The sequence below is a fragment of the Macrosteles quadrilineatus genome, unplaced genomic scaffold (genome assembly GCF_028750875.1).
Source record: "Macrosteles quadrilineatus isolate MER2022 unplaced genomic scaffold, UCM_ALF_1.0 Scaffold_1__1_contigs__length_201487025, whole genome shotgun sequence".
NCBI lineage: Eukaryota > Metazoa > Arthropoda > Insecta > Hemiptera > Cicadellidae > Macrosteles > Macrosteles quadrilineatus.
The window spans coordinates 46,631,558-46,653,979 of record NW_026542594.1 but is presented as its reverse complement, the minus strand read 5'-3'; the positions used below and the strand labels follow the sequence as shown (position 1 = coordinate 46,653,979).

The window sequence follows — 22,422 nt, the reverse complement described above, 5'->3', positions numbered from 1 at the left end:
TGAGTCCTTTTCCATTTTCTTTTCGACTTTTGAGAGCAGTGCTATAGCTTGGGGGGTATTTGAAATCATCAGATTTCCATAATAACCCAGTTTCATAATGATCACCAACTTTTTTCGTTGTGCGTTCTAGTATTTCAATTGCTCGTTTTGTTTCAAACGAACTGTCTTCGGATTGGTCAAGAGTGGTTTCTCCATAGTTTTCGGTTTGGAAGCATTCTTTTACTAGATTATGTAGCTTGTCATAGTTGAATGTTGTCAGAGTAAAATTTCCATCTATTCTACCATCAAACTTGGCACACTTTCCATGCATAGTCCAACCTAGATAACTCCATGATAGGATAGGAGAATTGGTAGGTCCTTCTATCACTTTTCTTGTTAAAATAAGAGATGCATTGTCTTGTCCGATCAAGATAGAGGGTTTGGAATGTGCCAAAGGAAGGGGCTGGTCAATCGAGTTTAGGTGAAACCAAGTCTGTCTAAGTTTAACTGTGTCGAAATTTTTAAGTGGTAAATCTAGTGGTGACTGTGTCCGGACGTTATTAAGGGTGAATACTTCATCCTCGTAAAGTCCTTTTATTTTTAGGCTAACTTTACGAGAAGTAGATTCAAAGTGACATGTTGCGTTTGACCAACAGGTAGTGAGGGGCTCTATATTTCCATTGACTCCTAACTTGTCGGCTGTGGTAGAGTCAATGAGTGATATTGTTGAACCTTCATCTAAAAGTGCAAAGGTATCAACTTGGCCCTTAGGCCCATAAAGAGTAACAGGACATACCTTAAGCAGAACTTTATGTGTTGTATTTTGTTCTGTGTGTTTACCGGTTATTTCTTTTGTTTTGACAATAGAATAGTCAGAGTCTTTATTTTCATGAGAGGAAGCATAGACAGGTTCTTTTTTGGTGTACAAAGGTTTTTCAGGTGTAGTGTCTGTGTGTAGTAAGCGACTGTGGAATAGTTTACAGTTATTAATACCACAAGCTTTCTTTATTTTACAGAACTTTATTGGGTGTTGACGAAAACAATAGAAACGCAACTTACTTTCTGCAACCATCTTCCATCTCTCTGGAACACTGGCTTTCCTGAAAGTTTTACACTGAGCACTTTCGTGCTTTTCGTTGCAAAATATACAACTATTTGGTCTCCCAGTTGTAGAGTTTGTAAATACTAACTTTGCATCATACTTCTTACGTGTTAAAGTGTCAGATTTGGGACGGAAATAAATACTCATGAGTGAGCACTGATTTTCTAACCAACTAGAAAGATCTTTTAGGTCTGGCTTACTTAAAGATAATGATCTCACATGCTGAGCCCAATTATACTTGAGATTATAAGGTAGTTTGTCCATTAGTTCCATCAATAACTGAGGGTTTGTCATATAGTGCTCCATTTTTAAGGATTCAGCTGTCGTAGTAAAATGAAGGACACAAGTAGAGAATTCTATTAGACCATTGATGTCTTCCTCCTTGACTGGAGGTAAAATTCTGGTCTTCCTTTGCATTGATTCCAGAATCAATTCTGGCCTGCCAAACCGCATTTTTAAAGTGGATATTACCGTATGCAAATTTTTTCCACAAACAAGTAAGGGCCTTACCATTTTGAAAGCCTCGCCTTCAAGTGAATTTCTTACTCTGATGAGGTTGACCTCCTCATCAAAGGAAGCCTTTGTCTTTTCATAAGCAGAATAGAATATGTAATATTACATGTCATTCATTCATCATTAACATTAATTTCTCTTTTATTTTGTATATTTTCTCTCATAATGTCTGTTAATGCCCCTGATAATGTATTATCAGTTATTTAATATGTTTCTCCTTGTTAATGTGTTATTTTATCCAATTTTGTTAAATGTTATATAATATCCCATCACCCCACAGAAACATCATCCTATTTTATGTTACAATATAATATTTATGCCAATTTTCACCATATCTACCCTGTACTTATCAAAAACCAACAATAACCATTTATTTAGAGTAATATATAATTGTAAGAAAATTGCAATATATTAATAACATCTTAAATATAGTATCATTTTTCAAAATTATCCAAAGAAAATCAAAATTACTGTGGCAAGTGTCATTCATGTAAATTAACCAGCTGTACATCACTTCAACAATGGACATGGACTTCCTGAGCTTCTACCATTGCCTCTGCCCAGATCCTGCCAACTCTTCACAGTGTGAACATCATTCTATTGGAAATTGTGTTTAATTTAAACTAAAATTCATAATCCCAAAGTAAAACCTAAAATTTAAATTTCTCATCATCCAAAAGTATTGGACAAGTGCATTGAAGAGTACAAATTTATAAGAAGACAGACACTCCAAATTTGGTAACCATCATCCATCTTATTTAACTAAGGACAAATTTAATCTTCATTGGACATTTAATCAGTATAGCCTACTAGGCCCAAAACTCAACTCATCAAGATATATACATATTTCAAATTGAACTTTTATTCAAAATTTAATCTTCAATTTCTATTTTATTTCATTAAATTCAGTGAAACCATTTGGAATCTTTCTTTGGACATTAACATTATTATATTAATAGCATCATGAACCTAGCTTAACTTATTTCAGAACAATAACTAAATTAAATTATTTGCATTTTAAAGAAGCCTAATATATCATTCGAACCGGCACGACCACCCCTCCCTGAGATTAAGAGGTCATCTATTTGAATATTAATTAGTACTTAAGAAGAAACCAACCCAATATAGGCCTAAGCCTAGAGAATCTTTTCATCCACTTTGGAACCCCACCATTTTGAAAATTTACCATCATTGTTAACTTACCCTGTAGCTAATTCAACCAATAACTTATCTTTTGTATTTCATTAATAAATTATATATTGTAACTTACCAAATCTATTTATTCTTAGAATAATTCATAATTATAAGATTAAGACAAAGACTTACCTTATTAGACAGAAATAAAACACAAATTAGGAATTATTTTTATTAAGAAAGAAATGACTTTGAGTTCAATGTGGGCTAACTTAATAGCCATAGGAATTTTGTAGGCCTAAGTTAATGAAAAGTCTATAGAAAGCTTTATGGTGTGTAGCAAATTTGGCGACCCAACGTGTCGGCTTTCGAATGATATATTACGGTAGTCATAAAATATTGCAATTTTCGATTTAGGCTAAGTTAACCTTAAGTTGTACTAGATTGTAAGAACCCATAGCCTATTGTACGTCCCATAATTAATATTCCCAACCCCAATAACAACACAAAGCCGTTATACAAAACACTAATTAATCACGCACAATTCGCATAATTAGTACAATAATTTATTAATCATGGCCGAGAAAGGTTATAATCTAAGACCCAACCGTAAAAATTCTAACCTAAACCCAAATTACGACTACAACAACACTGACAGCGAGAGCGAGATTGAAGAAGAAGGTCGCCATCTTGATGACATCACACGCACGGACACAGAACAAAAAACACATCCACAGCAGACATCAGAACTCACAGAGGAAGAGAGCAACGAGTCCATGGACCAATCAGACATTAGTATTCCCATTCCTACAAGTCTGTTTGCAAATGTTGCCACTGAACTGTCCAGTAAACAAAGTCTGAATGTTTCCAAAATGCCAGGTGATAGCCAAGGTCACATTAGCGGATCAATAACCCAGACACCCGCACCCGAACACAGCCGATCGTCACCGAATATAGCCGACACTGACAAACGTCACCTAGACCTAGACCTAACGCGGCAACAGCTTCGGCTAGTAAATAATCCTAGAGCAACTGTCACATCAACACTAATTGCACCATCAGATATTAATACTTTAATTGCCCTCATGACTAAACTAGACACTAAATTGAGCAACAAAATTGACGAATCCCATGCTAAAATTGACAGCAAAATTAACGAATCCCATGCTAAAATTTACAGCAAAATTAACGAATCCCATGCCGAAATTAACAGTAAAATCAACAGCAAACTCAATGAATTAAAAGTTGAACTCACTCAAAGCTTCAATGATAAAATTGATGCTAATAGCCTAGAAATTCAAGCTTGCAGAAACGCGCTAGAAACTCAAATTTCAGAAAATCGTGAAAGTCAAAATAAATTCCAGATCGAAATAAACTCAATTAAGATCACTCAGACAACACAAGCTGAGGAAATCATTAAACTTAATGAAAAACTCACACAAAAAATTGATGAATCACAAGATCAAATGAGACAATTCGTCATTGATAATCTTACACAACAACAATCAATATCTGATAATAAAAATCAACAGAGACAAAATGACATCCTATCTGCTGTCAAAACACAATTGGTAATGCATGAACAGAATTTTGACTAAAAAATTGAAGAACTTTCTCAACGAACCAGGCAAGAATCCGAACAGAATTCTAAAGCTAATTTGGCCATCATACAAAACGAAATTCTTCCAAAACTCACCATCCAAAACAAAACTTTAGAATCTCAGCAAGCTGAAATCCAAAGTTTAAATCAAAATCTGACTAAATGTGAACAAGAAGTGGAAACCCTCAAACAAAGCAAAACATTTGAAAACTTCCAAGGCCCAATCAAAATTATATGCAATGGAAATGATGAGAAAGACCGACAACTACCAAAATTCAACGGCCGAAGTGGCAACCCAAAAGAATATCTTAATAAATTTAAAAGATATTACGACAGAGGACTTGAGCGAAACAGTAATAATGACCCGATTGAATATCTCAAAGACCTGCTAGAAACTTCATTCGAAGGTCCCGCCTCAAGATGGCTACAACTTGTAAAGACTGACTTAAGTTCCTGGGAACAATTTTCCAACGAATTCGAAGCTAAATACTGGTCAAGAGAAGTACAACGCAGCTTAAGAGCCAAAATCGAATCAGAAAAATACCGGTCAAATGGTACCCTCAGCCGCAGCGAATACCTTACAGAACGTGTAATTTCACTCCAATCTATGAGCCCTTGCCTAACCGAAGAAGAAATTGTGACACTGATGGCAGAGAGATTTGACTCCATCGTACAAGACTGCATCAATGTACAGAACATTACCACCGTACGTGCCTTAGAAAGACTTCTACAACGTGAAGATCTCAAAGAAGGACCGAAGAAGACACGTACCAACAACCAGAATCACAACAGCTCATCCAACAACCGACCGACAACTCCAAATCAACAACCACACACCTATCATCAAAACGGCCGTTACGAGAATCAGAGAGCGTACCAACCCAAGATACCTTCATATCACAACAATTCATACAACAACAATCACCAACACAGAAATTATTCAAATCATCAAAATTACCGTCCTAACTACAATCATCCTAATTACGACCGAAACCATGAAAACAAACCATATCAACGAGACAGATATCCTCCACGTAACGGTGACAACAACCAACGGACCTACAGAAACCACCCAACCCAAGAACAAGCTCAGCTCTGCGCAGTAATGAGACAAAATAACTACGTGCCTAGTGCTCCTCCAAATAACCAATCATCACACAGTTACGAGCCACAAACTCATCCTGCACCAAATATACAGGAAAATGGTTCGGCGCTGTAAGCGACAACCGAGAGGGTCAATTATCATTAGTTAACTCTAAAATTACAGCGCCTATTTATGAAAGTCTCGGTAATGAAATAAATCATCTTCAATCCCAAAGTATAATGTGCGATAAGAACTTCTTATTAGAAAATGATTCAGAAAATAATCAATCTCCAAATTTCACTCAAATAAGTTGCCCAGAAATTAACATCAAACTTAATAATATTAGAGTAAACGCATTAGTCGACACTGGTTCATCAATAACTTGTATATCAGAATCCTGGTTCAGTGAAAACAAATCCAAAATTTCACCATTTGAAGAATTTCCAGTTAATAACACAGTAATCAAAACTGCTACAAATGAGCGATCTAAACGAGTCTCTCGAATTATTTACGTTCCCACCACAATTGCAGAACACACCTTGCCATTGGAATATCTTATTGTACCAAATCTAATAAAACCTATAATACTAGGAGTAGATGTTTTGTCTAATCTTAAAATGGATCTGAATTTCAACACAAATGAAATAGATATGCAGATAAATAATCACAATGTTACTTTGAAGTTTTGTATGTGCAACCAAGAGGGACAAATATGTCACTTAATAATTAATGATAGCCATAGGTCAAATAATGAGTATTTTAATGATGAAACGTTTGATGTATATCACGATGATCCAATATATAATAAATTTAATAGCACAATAACTAACTTCAAAAATAGAAAAACAAATCCAATCGAAGACGAAACATTGACCCAAGAAGAAATAGATAATTCCCTAGCAACAAATACGCACATAACCGCAGAAGAACGTGAAACATTAAGCAGTTTATTAAATAAATATCAGCATATCTTCTCTGATCAGCCAGGAGTATGCAACAAGTATACACATGAGTTACGTGTAGAAAACCCTAAGATTTTTAAAACTACTTCGTACCCTGTCCCGCAGCAATATCAAGACCAAGTTCAAAAGGAAATTGATCGGATGGAAGCATTAAATGTGATAGAGAGAAGCAAAAGTACCTTTATTAATCCAATAATACCTGTTGTCAAAAAGACTGGCGAGATTAGATTGTGCCTCGATGCACGCATGGCAAATGAAATAATAACTCCCGATTTCGAATGCAATCGAAGTGTAAACGAAATTTTGGGCAAGTGTAAAAGCGCTAAATTTATAAGTAGCATTGACTTAACAGCTTCATACTGGCAGATTCCCTTAACCGAAGAATCCCGGCAGTACACAGCATTTCAATTTAGAGGTCGAGTTTATCAGTACACCGTGACACCTTTTGGTATTTCTACGTCACAAGCTGCATTAGTCCGTGCATTGGATAAAGTGTTTGACTCAGAAGTTGAAGATTTCACCGCTATCTACATCGATGACATCTGCATTATTTCACCAGATTTCCCAACCCATATGAAACACCTTGAATATATATTCCAAAAACTTGAAGAAGCTAACATGACAGTTAAATTCAGCAAATCTAAATTCTGCCAGAACTCAGTACCATTTTTAGGATATACTCTAACCAATGAAGGGCTACAAATGGATCAGAGTAAAGTGGATCCTATATTAAACTTTCCAACCCCTAAGAATCGATCACAACTAAAAGCTTTCCTCGGTAGCATCAACTATTACAACAAATTCATTGACAAATTTTCTGCTACAACACAACCTTTAATGAGATTAACCTCTAAGAAAAATAAATTCATTTGGACAGAAGAAGATGATAAAACATTTTCAAAAATCAAACAACTTTTCCTACAAACCAACACTTTAATCCATCCAGACACTAAAGAATTCTACCTCCAAACAGATGCATCTGACTACGCAATTGGTGGTCACCTATATCAGTTAAGAGAAAATGGCGATAAGGCTGCAATTATGTTCATGTCACGAACACTACAACCGGCAGAACAAAGATACACCACCACTGAGAAAGAATTGCTTGCTATAATCTACTGTCTCCAAAAAGCTAGATATATCGTCCTTGGAACAAATCTAACAATAATCACCGATAACCATGCCTTAACTTTCCTTAAGAGTTGTCGCTTACTAAATAATCGATTAGCTCGCTGGATATTAATTCTCCAAGAATATAACTTCAAAATCATACATTGCAAAGGCACTGACAACATAACTGCTGATACTCTTAGTCGAATTTCCATCGATAAACCAGCAATCTCATACAACAACCCCATTGAATTAACCATCCATTATATAGACAAAATACCAGATCAAAATCTAAAAGACGCTTTACGAGACCTTCCCCTACTGCAAAGAAGAGATCCTAAACTCCAACACATTATTAACACTTTAGAACTTCAACCAGAATCCGAAATTGGAACAAAACTATCAGCCAATTTTCGATTACATCAAGATACCCTCTACCAACAACTGAAGAATAAATGGCTCATCGCATTACTAAGTTGTATGATTGAAAAACTTGTGTGGGGATGTCACCTATTCTACTTACATTTGTGGAGCCAAGAAATGTTTTCAACTACTTCAAGAAACCTTTATTTTCCGAAACATGAACAGAATAATTAGGAAACTTATTTCTACATGCGATACATGTCAAAGGTGTAAGATTAGCAACCGTCCGCTGATGGCCACAGCAAAAGGTGTGCGTTGTACTGGCAAAAATGATCAAGTTGCCGTAGACATTATTGGACCTCTACCAACCAGTGTATCAAATGTAAAATATATCCTAATTGTCATAGATATTTTCACAAAATTTATAAAGCTGTACCCCATTCAACGAGCGACAACAAAGATAATTTTAAATAAACTTTTCACTTTGCATTTTCCTACATATGGATACCCAAAAAGGATACAATCAGACAATGGAACTCAGTTCAAAAGTGAAGAATGGATCAGAAGAATGGAAGAACATAATATTGAGTTAATTTTCAGCCCTGTCTATCACCCCTGAATATTGTTTGTCGGCAATGGATTCTGGTGATCAGGTGGACGTAATTTACACAGATTTCGTAAAGGCATTTGAAAAGGTCAACCATTTGACACTGCTTTCAAAACTAAATTATTTTGGACTTTCTAGTCCTCTTGTTAAATTGTTTTCTTCATATCTTCATGATAGAGTTCAATATGTTTGCTATGGCGGATTTTCATCTTCTGAATTCCGTGCATATTCAGGGGTACCTCAGGGTTCAAATTTAGGCCCACTGCTGTTCACAATATTCATAAACGACATATCTGATTGCATCCGAAACTGTGAATATTTGTTATATGCTGATGATTTGAAAATGTTTCGTAAAGTTACTTGTGTGTCAGATTGTTTAAAAGTGCAGGAAGATATAGATCGTCTTTTATCGTGGAGCGATAACCACTTGAAATTTCATGTAGATAAATGTTTTGTTATGTCTTTTACAAGAAAATCTGAAGTGAATAAAATAGTCTTCAATTATTTAATGAGAGGTAGAATTGTTTCTGTCAAATCAATTATTAAGGATCTGGGAATCACCTTTGACTCAAAACTCTCTTTCATTCACCATATTACTTCCATTTGTAAATCCGCTTTTTCTATTCTGGGGTTCATACGTAGGTCGAGTAATTTCTTGAGAAGTACTGGTGTAATAAGGCTACTGTATTGCTCGTTGGTAAGATCAAAGTTGGAGTTTGGGTCAGTTGTATGGAACCCTCATCAGCGCTATCTGTCTGATACTATTGAAAAGGTTCAGACAAAATTTCTCAGGTTTTTGTATTACAAAGAGTTTGGCCACTATACTACTAGTGTTCCCTATTCTGAGCTGTTATCATTGTTTGAACTAGATTCCCTTGATAAGCGGCGGCGAGTGTCTGTGTTGGTATGCCTGCATAATCTGGTGAGCGGTAAGCTGGATAGCGGGGCCTTGTTGTCCAAAGTCCAGTTTAATGTGCCTCGGCACAATTCTCGTTGTCGCTTCCTGTTCTCCCCTCACTACTCTCGAACAAATCTTGGAGCAAATTCGCCTGTAAATGTAATGACAAAACTGTATAACTCTGTTTCGGCGTGTGTTGATATTGATTTGTTTGGCTGCTCTTTGAGTTTGTTCCGCGGGCGTGTGCTGGGGGTGCTGGCTGACTGAGTGATTGTACTGTGTTGTGTTTTTACACGGCACTGTGCCGTGTTGGTCGACCGGCGCGTTTGGTGCACGCTTGCGGGGTGGACTTGGCGAGCTGGCCTGCAAATTGGTGTTGGCATACGTCCCAACTGGTTGTTTCTGCACAGAAAACTATATAATATTTTTTTAACCGTTCTCTGAGAGTTTTGTTTTCGTTGCTTTATTTATTGATATGTCTATTTATTGTTTTTATGAAATGTTATTATTATTATTTATTGGTTGTTATCTTGTCTTAGTAGTTAAATATTATGTAAGTTGTGATGTTGTGTGTACCTACCAAGAAGACTGCATGTACTTTCTATAATGGACTTAAAGATTAATGCTGCATTGTAATTGGGCTCTATGCCTGTAATGTAGTATTGTTATCTAAATAAATAAATACATAAATAAATAACAATGAATGACAATATTTACAATATCTATATAAATAAAATTAGAGTTTTGTCTGTACTTTGCTCAGAATTATATACTTTTAGGTTATTTTTACGTTTTATACATTAAAGAAGCAGAAACGAGTCTTATCTCTATTTCTGTCTGTCTGTCTGTCTGTCTGTCTTTCCCTTTGTCTGTAACACTCAAGATGGCATTTTACGCAATCTTCTCCGTGAAAACCAGAGTACATATCAAGATCCAAGTCATTTTAATGTATTCACTGGATTGGCGAGAGTGTCTTTAGTGATTTAAATATAGCCTCACTACTTTGTAAATAAAATTACGGACGATCAAAAATGCAGTTTTGTGCGATTTTTTTCAAATTTTCGTTCAATTTTTATCACATAATCGTCTATGAAATAACGAACAGCTGTTCGGATCAAGATTATTTTTTCTAGCTGTCAATGATATGTTTACAAATGTTGTTTACAAATACCGCAACCATTTCGAATCACGTTTTGAAAGCAAATCCCAACCAAGTGAGATTAAAAACATTTTTCTTACATAACGGATTTAATTAATCGCAAGTGCAATAATATAGTCTAATAGTGTAACCGTAAATGAAATTAAATAACTAGACATCGTCCAAATCGGAACCAGAAATTCTTTGAGTATAAAATGTTTCTTGAGTTTTGACAACCAGAAAGAAGACCTTGAATCAGTGTTGTGTAGTGCTGGGACACTGAAATGATCGTCGCCAATAGCTTACAAAAAAGGTTTCCACTCATTGACGGCGCTTCAATGGCGGTTGTGTAAAGTGTAAAGTAAAAAACCACAACTGCAGTGGGTGATTGTAACAGAGGTTTAACAGAGGAAGTGCTAAACTCGAATTTCCAATGTGTCACTTTCTGTTCCTACTCACCGTGTGATGCAATCGCTGGACCATACAGCCAATAGGCCCATAGCTCATATCTTGGGTACGTAAGCCTACATATTTATTCATAACAACCTTTTTGACGACGATCCTTGATACCGGTACTTTTCCATAGAATACATGGCCTACCTACTTAAGAAATATAATTACAAATGACCAAAACCCCAACATTGTGTGATTTTCGTCACATTTCCTTCTAATGTTAATAGATATACTAATCATTGTTTAGAGAATGCGTAATCTATTAAATAACAAAAAGTTGTTTGGGTAAGGTTGTTTTTTTTTTCAAACTGACACCGATAAGTTTACGCTATAACTTTTTACGAGAAAATCCAAAAGCAAGAGATCAATAACCTCGGGACTAGATATTCATGTATTTAATTGGTCGGATGTACTATAGTTCTTAGGTAGGTTCTTACGTAGGTAGGTACTGGCTCTTTTCCTTAGAACCGTTGGTAGCTGCTAGAATCATTTTTACGTAGGTACCAACACATCACTGTAGTTTAAAAATTAGTTATCGTTGGTGTTGCACCTTATTTATTAGAGCCGTCCGTATTCAATTTAAGTGATGTCTTAACTCTGTATAAGTTTTGCTTTTTCTGTCTGGATTCCAAATCTTAGCTTACCCGGTATGCTAAGAAAATAATAACCTATTTGAGAAAAACATTTGTTGGGCAAACCATCATGAATTGTTTACGCCTTTATATTGTTTATGTATCAATACTTCGTGGTCTTTTTTGGATTGTTGTGTGTATGTCTGTTGGTAACGCATTAATGTCCTTATTTCTCAGTGTTTCACGGAATGGACAAGAGCACCTTTGATACTGAAAATGTCAACCGGAATAAAGTGTTAAATGGTGAGGTTGAGGTAGTACTTTAAATACGTTTAAGTTAACCGATGTGGAAAGTAACTTTCAATTATAGGCCTACTTTAGGGCTACGCTTCATTTATCTATAACACATTTTTTAGTTTAATCATTGGACATATGGACCATAACGATCCGGGTGAAATTCAATTGCGAAGCATTTATTTTGGCTTGAACTGTCAGATACTGTATTTGCGAAGGTTTATATATAATAATTTTGCCAGCATATCTGCAAATATGCAAACTAACTGCTGTTCTTAATCTTAATATAAGAAGGTTTCAACTGACTACTATAAGATCCCCGTGCGTAGAACGGGCACACAGCTAGTTTTAAATAAAGAATAAAACATATGTTGTAGGTATCAGTTAATTTTTCAGAAAGACTGGCAGGCAATAAATTATTACAATTAGATTAAGGTATTTGCAATCCTAAAATGCTGTGGGAAGGGAGGGAAACAGGTCCGTGACGTAGGAAGTAGTAAAAGAAGTAGTAAAGGCGAGCAGTCCGGAGTGTGGGAACTGTTTATGACGATTAGATTAAGGTATCTACAATCTTAAAATGAAATGGGAAGGGGGGAAACAGGTCCGTGACGTAGGAAGTGGTGAAGGAAGTAGTCAAGGCGAGCTGTACGGACTGTGGAAACTGTTTATGGAGATTAGATTAAGGTATCTAAAATCCTAAAATGCTATGGGAAGGGAGGAAAACAGGTCCGTGACGTAGGAAGTGGTGAAGGAAGTAGTCAAGGTGAGCTGTCCGTAGTTTGGGAACTTTATGACGATTAGATTAAGGTATCTGCAATCCTAATATGCTATGGGAAGGGAGGGAAACAGGTCCTTAACGTAGGAAGTAGTGATGAAAGTAGTAAAGGCGAGCAGTTCAGAGTGTGGAAACTATTTATAACGATTACATTAAGTTATTTGCAATCTAAAAATGCCGTTGTAAGGGAGGGAAACAGGTCCGCGACGTAGGAAGTGGTGAAGAAAGTAGTAAAGGTGAGCCGTCCGGAGTGTGCGAACTGTTTAAGACGATTAGATTAAGGTATCTGCAATCCTAAAATGCTAAGGGAAGTGAGGGAAACAGGCCTGCGACGTAGGAAGTGTTGAAGGAAGTAGTAAGGTGAGTAGTCCAAAATGTGGGAACTGTTTATGACGATTAGATTAAGGTATCTGCAATCCTAAAATGCTATGGGAAGGGAGGGAAACAGGCCCGCGACGTAGAAAGTGGTGAAGGAAGTAGTCGAGGTGAGCTGTCCGTAGTGTAGGATCTGTTTATGATGATTAGATTAATGTATCTGCACTCCTAAAATTCTATGGGAAGGGAGGAAAACAGGTCCACGACGTAGGGAGTTGTGAAGGATGTAGTCAAGGCAAGCATTGTGGATTGTGGGATTTGATTAATGTATCTGCAATACTAAGACTGCTTTCAGAATAAGCTAACGAATTTTCCCGAGCAAAGCTCGGTCCCAAGGTACTTGTATTTTAAACAACACACATTTATTGGGAGTTACTGAATTGTCCAAAAGAAGTACTTTTATTTTCTTATTTTAAAATTTATTTTCTTCTGTATCATGTCATGTTTTGCAATATAAAGTTATTTTACGAAATCAGTGGAAAATCCTTTTATCACAATAACTCTTACAATTATTTCTTATTGAACTATCTTATATCTATTTTACGAGTTGGTGTCTGCCTTTTCACACCTTTTCCCTGTATTTTATCATATTATTCTAGACAGATCATCATAGGTTCATAAGATTGTAAAAAACTTCGATTGTGTAATACAATACAAAATAATACAAGTGCATAAGGGCACGGTGCCCATTTGAGCCGTGTCCATATTTTGTTAATTTCATAGTGGTTTACAGCAACTGGATAAAACATTTTACAATATTTATGTAGAAATATGTGCATGATTTAGAAAGTCATTAAGCTGAAAAACTGCAATATACTGCAGACTTTTCAGATAGGTTACTTTGATGTATTCATTCAGCTTAGTGAAAACATAATATATATATATGTATACAAATAAGAACTTGAACTCTTAGAGAGCCTTTGAATGTTATTAGACTAACGAAAAGGATTGTGCATGTTTACTAGCGCTATCCAGCAACAAAAACCATTTAATTGATCTCTAAAATAAATATTCTTTAAGTGCACTGAGCAGCAGCCTAAAAAATCAATGTAACTTACCCATATAATATAGTTACAAAAATGCTCAAACTCGCATTGTGACATTTATAATTCGGCTTATATTTCTCCAACAGAAAAATTATCTGCAGAAGAATTGTATTGTGCTCTTACCGTTTCTAATAACATCCAAACACAGAAACCTTGCCTAAAATGGTACCTATATTGACAAATTATTTGCAGTGGCCTATATTACGGACCGTGGCCCACTGGGTTGATAACATTATTGAAAATAACACGAAATTTTGGCTGTAAAAATGGCCCAATGAGTAAATACTATTCAAGCAGCTATTGTCATAACAGAAAGGTCATGTTCCTTTAAAACTAGATCACATCATCCTTTATAAGATACGTTGATTAACAATGCATGCAAAAGTCAATATTTACGTAGTAAATAGCCAATTTACATTATTTTTTGCTTTTTGGAAATGCCACATTACTATGTCATCCGCATTATTTTTTGCCAATGAAGCTGCACAACCATATAAATGAGGAGGCCCCTAACAGTTCAAGAATAAAAGCCAACTTCACTTCAAGTATATTCATACACCTAACATTCCGTAGAGAGATTATATTGACAACTTGATTTAACTGATAAGGCTGAGACAACTAACTGACATCCCCCATGTCAAGGAATTCCTGCTTTAACAGTAACCCCACAACCAATTTCTTAAAACTGTGCTAGAGGGTTATTCATTGGCACAGAAGTATGATATGAACTGACGCGACGTGACGAAGGAAAAATCAAACTTGCACTGTAAGGCGGGTTACACACCGGTGTCGCGGATATGATGTCGCCGATATTTTTCATGTCCGCGACATGCCCCTCGAAAACTAACCTATGTTATCTTATGGAGCTTTACACACCAGTGTCGCGGACACGTTGTCTGCGACTTGTGTCGCAGACGCGTGTCTCGAGCGAACCAACCGGTCGGTGTTTGGACAGACATATCTCGTGTCTCTTGGGCCCGCGCATGCGCATAACACGTTTCTAGTAGTTTCGGTGCTGTCACTTGGTCTTGGTCTTTGGTACTTCTGTTTTGTTTTGTGAGTTGAGTGGTGGGTTTACTCGAGTGGTGGTTATATTATACTAGAGTCAATGTGAATTGACTGGACAACTGATTATCCTTCCAATATCCAGAACTCTCTTCTCACATTTACTCTTCGTCGTCGTCTTCGTCTCCGTAGCATCAGCAGCAACAACACACCATCTTCTTCAGAGGATGACATTATTGAAACTGATGAAAAACTGAACTGATTCCCTCTCATGTCGCCAGCACGTGTCCCTTCTCCCATGGTTGCATTTTATTACATGTCGCAGACATCATGTCCGCGACATCAGAAATATCGGCGACATCATATCCGCGACACCGGTGTGTAACCCGCCTAACGGATATACCTCCCTTTGAAGTTAGAACGTGTCTTCCCAAATAACAGATTTTTTTAAAATAAAATCATAGATTAATCTGCATTACACTGATGCAACTACGGGAGTATTTAACTACAAAAGATTCACCAATACGATTTTAATACTAGGTTTTTAAAGGTTCTTCCAATGGAAGAGATACCAGATAGCATACTAACAACTCCGATGACGAACAGTATGGGAAATATTTTATTCATTGAATGTTCAAAAATATATGGTAACTAACACAATTAATAGCATTATTGTTTTTACACTCATTAATATTCAAACAATGCTAAATGCTCAAAATATGTATATTTCACGCAATTTATCGCAGTTAGATGAATTAACGTAAGCCTTGAAAGTAACCGTCGGGTTTCACCTAGTTATGATGTAAAGTATGATACGTTACTCGCCCGGTAAGCTTTAACATACTCGCACAAAAATCCCCACGGTAAAACACCACTTACCGGACTAGTAACGTAATATACCATTTCACCATTGGGCTCCCTAATCCCGAGTGACAGTAATAAAGAACCAGCCACTGTATCGGCTAAGGACAGTTCACATGTTTTAATGTGGTAAGGTTTAAATTGCCTAAAGTTTAACAAAATTACTTTTTTTAGAATCGAAACTTTAACCTCGTTTTTCTCAAAACATTGAAAATGTCACTTTAGTTCACTATGGTTTCACACCAACCAGTTATGATTTTAAAAAAACTGCTTACAGAATTAATAATATGGATTTGAATTTATTTGAGTTTAGCTAACTTAGCTGAGAAAATTAAAATCCAAGCCAAATACAGTAGAACCCCCCATATCCGGCCTTGGTTTTACCGGTCCTCTGTTTATCCGGCCCCTTCCAGGAAGCCAATATCAAAATGTTTTTCTCACAGCCTACAGACATTTAGATGCAAGCTAGTCTTAGTTAGTTCACTAGTCTTTGTGACTGCTCAAGTCATCAAATAAATTGTTCTCACTATTTATCTGTTTGTTTATACATTTTTTGCTGTGTCACTATACTAAGTTGAGCTAGTAGGCCTAATCTTTGATCAGTTGATTATTTCCAAAGTAGGGTTAGTACAGTACAGTATATTATTAATTTTGTATTTTACAAAATGGATAAAAATGTTGAGTTGAAATCACATTATGTGGTTGAAATGCATGTACCATTTAAGTCCTAATGATTTTCAAGTCCAATTTATAGTAATTTTTACCTTCATTAACCCTCCGAGTGTCACGTGTTTTGGCCTTAATGTCAGCCTATTTTTTGCTCATTTGCAAGGTTTTATTAAAACTGATCTGAGAAGCTTAAAAACAATGTTAATTATACTGTTCTATATACCATTTTGTTTGGAAAATCTTGGGCTTCAATATTATATATAAAACATAAGGAAGATTAAAAAAAAAAATTTTTTTAGGTAAAAAAATGTATAATTTCAAAAATTTTCAAAAAAAAATAAGTTTGCGCTCAATGAAATTGTATAAATTATAGGCCTATAAATATTTGAAAATAGCCACTTTGTTCTAAATTTTATGAGGATTACAAATCTATAATAATATAAGGAAGTAGATTTGCAAATAAAAAAGTTATGGGCAAAAAACAGATTTCAGTACATAGCGTTTAGCTAAGAATGCATAGCCCAACCATAGCTAGGAATCTGGCTGATAATTTACATCAATATCACTACCTACTTCTTCAGGATCATCAACCAGCACTTCAAAACCACTTAAATCTTCTTATAATGCACCACGTATATCACTACTTTTGATTTTTAACACTAAAACAATGATAAACGTAATAAAACACATCAGTCATCGGTCCGAGGGTAACCTAGCTGTTTACAAATACACGCACGTCAGCTCAGTCAGCTGTCTGCTACAATATTTTCGGAACTAAAATGAATAGTGCTTAGAGACAGACCTCTGGAGAAAGCTTAGAATATTACGGACAGAACGATACCTAACTCAATCCAGTACAGTCCGATTCAGTTAGTCATAGAGCCTTCGCCGTAAACAGTGTTCGCGAGTCGCTGCAGCGACGCACGACACTATACAAAGTGCGTTGCGCGTCGCTGCAGCGACGCATGACACTCGGAGGGTTAATAGTTTTTGTTGCCTGGAATCATAATATTTGTACGTTCTTCATTACTTAACGATTTTAACCTACAAATAATTTTTTCTTCTTACAAACATGTTTGTTTTTTTAAATAATCCCAGAACAGACTGGAATGATACTTTTCACTGCATATATTGATTACCTATTGTTATAACTGGTATGAAGGTTGAAGGTTGGTATGTAGGTTGGTTTATCCAGCCAAATCGTTATCCGGCCAGGGGCTTGGTCCCGCGGTGGCCGGTTATGAGGGGTTCTACTGTAGATACACAATTAAAGCATAACGTTTATATTGAAATATTTACTTACTCTGAGCCACTGATCTGATAAAAATCGTCTTGAGAGTGCACAGTGCCGGGGTAGGAGGTGAAGGTGACGACCTGACCAGGAACTGATGCAGCACGGCCGTCTCCAGTCATGTGGAGACGCAGGTGGTAGCGCTTCTGTACCCTCAGCATAGCACTGTAGCTGGAACAGAGATAAAACTGTTAGGAGGAGAAGATGACAACCTAACCTGGAACCAATCCCTGATTGCAGATCCATAATGCGATGGGTCACTGCATTTAGGACTACAGGGTCAGTAAAAAGTAGTAAAACAACTGGGCCTTCACTCACAGCAGTCAATCCAGAAAACATTGAGGCTGTGCGAGCATCAGTGCTTCAAAGTTCACATACTGCTTCAAAAGTCAGTAACTGATATGTTATTACGCATGCAATTGGTATGAGTACTTCATGACAATGATATTAAAGGACAACTTTTACAGAATAAAATTGTAACTACTTTTAAGGAAGCACTTCAACTTGCAACATCACTGGATGCTCCAAGAACTGAAAGCAACATGACTGCTCAAACAGCAGTTCCAGTGCTGAATATTGTTGAGAATCAGACAAGAAAATGGGACGCATACTCTGGGAGTAAGAACACTGTACAGGCAACAAACAAAGACCAAAGTTCAAAGTTTTCAGGTCCACAAGGACGTTATCGGTGTGGAGATAAATGCCATAGAGCAAATACATGTAAGTTTAAAAATGAATTTTGCAATACATGTAACAAAGTAGGGCATATTGCAAAAGTGTGTATGGGAGGACCAAGAAAACAACCAATCGACCAACTAGACGACAGAGAGAATGATTAACAGATCATACTACCTACGATTCTTATAAACTTCAAGTAAATAATAGTGATAGGTTCATTATGAAAATAGAAATTGAAGGAAAACCATTATCTATCTATGGAACTTGATACAGGAACAACGCTATCTTCAATCTCATTTGAGGACTATAAGAGATTAAATATCAACAAGAGAATACAAACTAAGGGCGTAGTATTTTTTAGGTTCCAGTACAAAGAAAATATATTTTGGAAAATTATGTGTTATAAAGACCAAGATGTTGAGCCAATATTTGGAGACTGGATAAGAGAAGTTAATCTAGAAATTTGTGATATTAGAATGTTGAATCAAAACTCATCTGAGTTGACACAGTATATTAACTCAAAGTTGTGATGATTGACACACAGTAAGCCTAACTTAATGGTTGTTTAGTTTTAGCTTTTGAAAATGAACCATTTTTTAACCAACCCAACTTCTAATCTGGTGCCTCAAATCATAAAGACCCATCTATATTATGTCAAAAATGTCAAACATTTTCCAGGGGAGTACCCCCGGACCCCCCGGAATGATCCCAACCACAGGCCCACCCTGCTGTTCAGGTAAAGCGCTGCCATTGTTCTATGGGGGTATTCCATACCCGCCAGACCCCCCGGAATGATCCCAACCACAGGCCCACCCTGCTGTTCAGGTAAAGCGCTGCCATTGTTCTATGGGGGTATTCCATACCCGCCAGACCCCCCGGAATGATCCCAACCACAGGCCCACCCTGCTGTTCAGGTAAAGCGCTGCCATTGTTCTATGGGGGTATTCCATACCCGCCAGACCCCCCGGAATGATCCCAACCACAGGCCCACCCTGCTGTTCAGGTAAAGCGCTGCCATTGTTCTATGGGGGTATTCCATACCCGCCAGACCCCCCGGAATGATCCCAACCACAGGCCCACCCTAGTGTTCAGGTAAAGCGCCGCCATTGTTTCTGAAATGATGATTTAAGTTTACATAAAGTTTGCATCTTTAGAGGTACCTAGTCGAGTTGTAATACCTAATGCATTGCCAGAAAGAAGTTCTCAAGGAACTACACGTTGGGCATTTAGACATGTCGAAAATGAAGGCTATGGGGCGAAGCTATGTATGTTGGAAAAACTTGGATACTGATATTGAGAACTTTGTTAATAACTGTGAAAAATGCAAACAGAAAAGAAATGAACCATCTAAATTAAACCATCACCCTTGGGAAGAACCTAAAGCTCCGTTACATCGCTTACATTTAGGTTTTTGTGGACCCGTAAATGGAAATTATTTCTTCATAATTATTGACGCGCATACAAAATGGTTGGAGGTTCACTTCTTCAGATTGGTGCATTCAAAATTTAAGTCACTTATTCACAACTTTTGGACTGCCAGTAATGATAACAGACAACAGCTCCCAATTTATAAGTGCACTTTTTCAAAGGTTGTTAAGCAATAATGGAATATTCCATAGGACTTGTGCCCCTTTTCACCAGTCAAGCAATGGTTAAGCAGAACGATTTGTCAAAACTCTTAAGAAATCATTGGCTGCCATGAGTAAAGAAAAGGGAGACTTGCAGCATAAAATAGATCTTCTTGTAACTCGGCTACGGAAAGCTCCAAACTCTACAGGACTCTCCGCTTACGTGTTAATGTGGGAGACATAGAAGAAGGAAACTTAATGTGATTGTAGATAAAGTAGAATGGAATAAAAAGACTATGACGGAACACAAGCTGAAAAGAAATTTTCAGGTGGGGCAGAGCGTACTGGTGAGAAATTATTCTTCAAAAGAAAAGTAGAAGGAAGGGAAAATAATTTCAAGAACACAGGGCCAGATTTCCCAATATATCCTATAGGCCCGAGCTCCCAGAGGGGACACAGCCAAGAGGATTTTTTTTTAAATATCTAAAATTAAAAATAAATTAAATAAAAATAAAAATAATAAAAATAAATTAATAGTCATAGTTGATAAAAAAAATATGGCTAATAATGCATTCTGATTCTGAAGTTCATAGGAAGAAAGAATTGTTAGAAAATTTAAACTATTTTTCAGAATTACACATCAATTTCGTATCGTTCGTACATTGGTAACAAACATTGGTTATACGGGAGTAGGCTGTAGGGATGTTGACGAGCGCCCGAGCGGTACGCATTGTATTGCCACTGCACTGCCACTATGCTGGCTCGGCGCTGCTATGATCGGAGTGATTAGGGGCGCATGCGTGCTAGACACTGTTACCACCCTCATCTCAAAAAACAAAAGCTATTTAATTATCTTTTGATTAGCTTACAACAATCTGCAGGATCAAGTTAAAATATATAATACGTTGTGTTGAATATTTAAAAAAATTATGAGTTTATCTTAAAAATTTACAAAAAAATATTAGTCTCAGTTTGCAATAGGTTTTAGAAAAATTCAATACCCTCCAAAGCACCATTAATGCTGTCATTTTCTCCTTAGCTCAGACCTAACGATTGGTATGGTTGGCCGAAATATTGCTGTTTTGCTTTGGAAATATAACCTCGATGCAGTACCACCATAGATTAAATATAACTCAAGTTGACTTCTTATCACATTGTTAATTAAAACTTTTTTTATGTCTGGTTCATGTTGGTGACACTGCGTTGACGTTAGTTTTTATGTACTTTTTTCTATTATTTTAGGGTTAGTTCTATTGTTCTATAATGTGTGTTTTAATTTCTTGTAATATAACCAGGAGACGACCTATTGTTTATGATTAGATCGTTTCCTTTTGGGTGAACTAGGTTTTAAATAACAAGAGTTGTTTTAAGCTAATCCATAATGATGACAAATCTACTAAAGGAGTATGTTTCCGGTACCATGTACTATGGAGTTCATGTTTTTGGGCCTGCAATTGGAATCAATGGCCATGATTTTTTGCAGAATGCTCGATGGGTTGAGTTGTTTTCTGTTTTGTTTCAGTCCCTCAAACGTGAGCATTTACTAAAAGCATAGGCATAAAATTGCTAAAAGGGTTTAAGACAGCATTTTGTTTAAGGCTAAACAAGTCAATTCTTCAAAAATCTTGCAATGATAATATTCCAACAAGGAGTAGTATTCAAGCAATTAACTTAGGCCTATGAGCATGTTATAGTTTTTAATAAAGGTTGTGACCAGTCTTTAGGGCGGAAAATTATTTGGGCCTAGGGGCGGCAAAATGCCAAATCCGGCCCTGCAAGAACAGGAAATGTTATGTTTAAAGTCAAAACAGACACTGGACTCACTTTGGGCTCGTCACTCAGACCAAATACTTCCCTTACACTAAGGGGGGAGAGTTGATGTATAGTTTTAAACATGTGTTTATTAATTAATTGTTTATGTTTTACCAGTTGTGTAAATATAATGGATTGAGTAATAGCTATTTACCTAACCCGCCATGTTAAACTTCCCTATCCCAAGCGTGATGTATACAACTTCCTTACTTCTCGAGTGATGTAAAGTATCAAAAACTCACTCGGTGATGTAAAGAAACCCATTTAAATAACATTGAGTGCTTAACTTAAAAAATAACTCTATGGAGCCAACGACGTTCAACGCTAGAAATCAGCTGTGCGCTTGAATGTTATTGTTATGCTTTAAAGTATTTTCCTACCTAACCTAGCTTTTGTTAGTAAAAGAACGTTACTGATAGAAGATGAGTGAAATGGATAATGAAAAATATTGTACGTAAACCCATGTATATTGTCGGGTCAGGTAAAATCTTGTACGTTACACGTTACGCAAGAGCGTGTTTACATCACTTAGG

At 36.5% G+C, this 22,422-nt stretch overlaps 1 protein-coding gene across 1 annotated transcript in view; it reads right to left on the bottom strand.

The window, feature by feature from the left end:
* LOC128982910 (putative phospholipase B-like lamina ancestor) overlaps positions 1 to 22,422 on the bottom strand; it is a 163,987-nt gene that overhangs the window by 55,847 nt on the left and 85,718 nt on the right. The window contains exon 8 of the mRNA XM_054401976.1: positions 17,844 to 18,002. Within this exon, the coding sequence (XP_054257951.1) occupies positions 17,844 to 18,002 (159 nt within the window). The remainder of the gene's footprint in view (positions 1 to 17,843; positions 18,003 to 22,422) is intronic.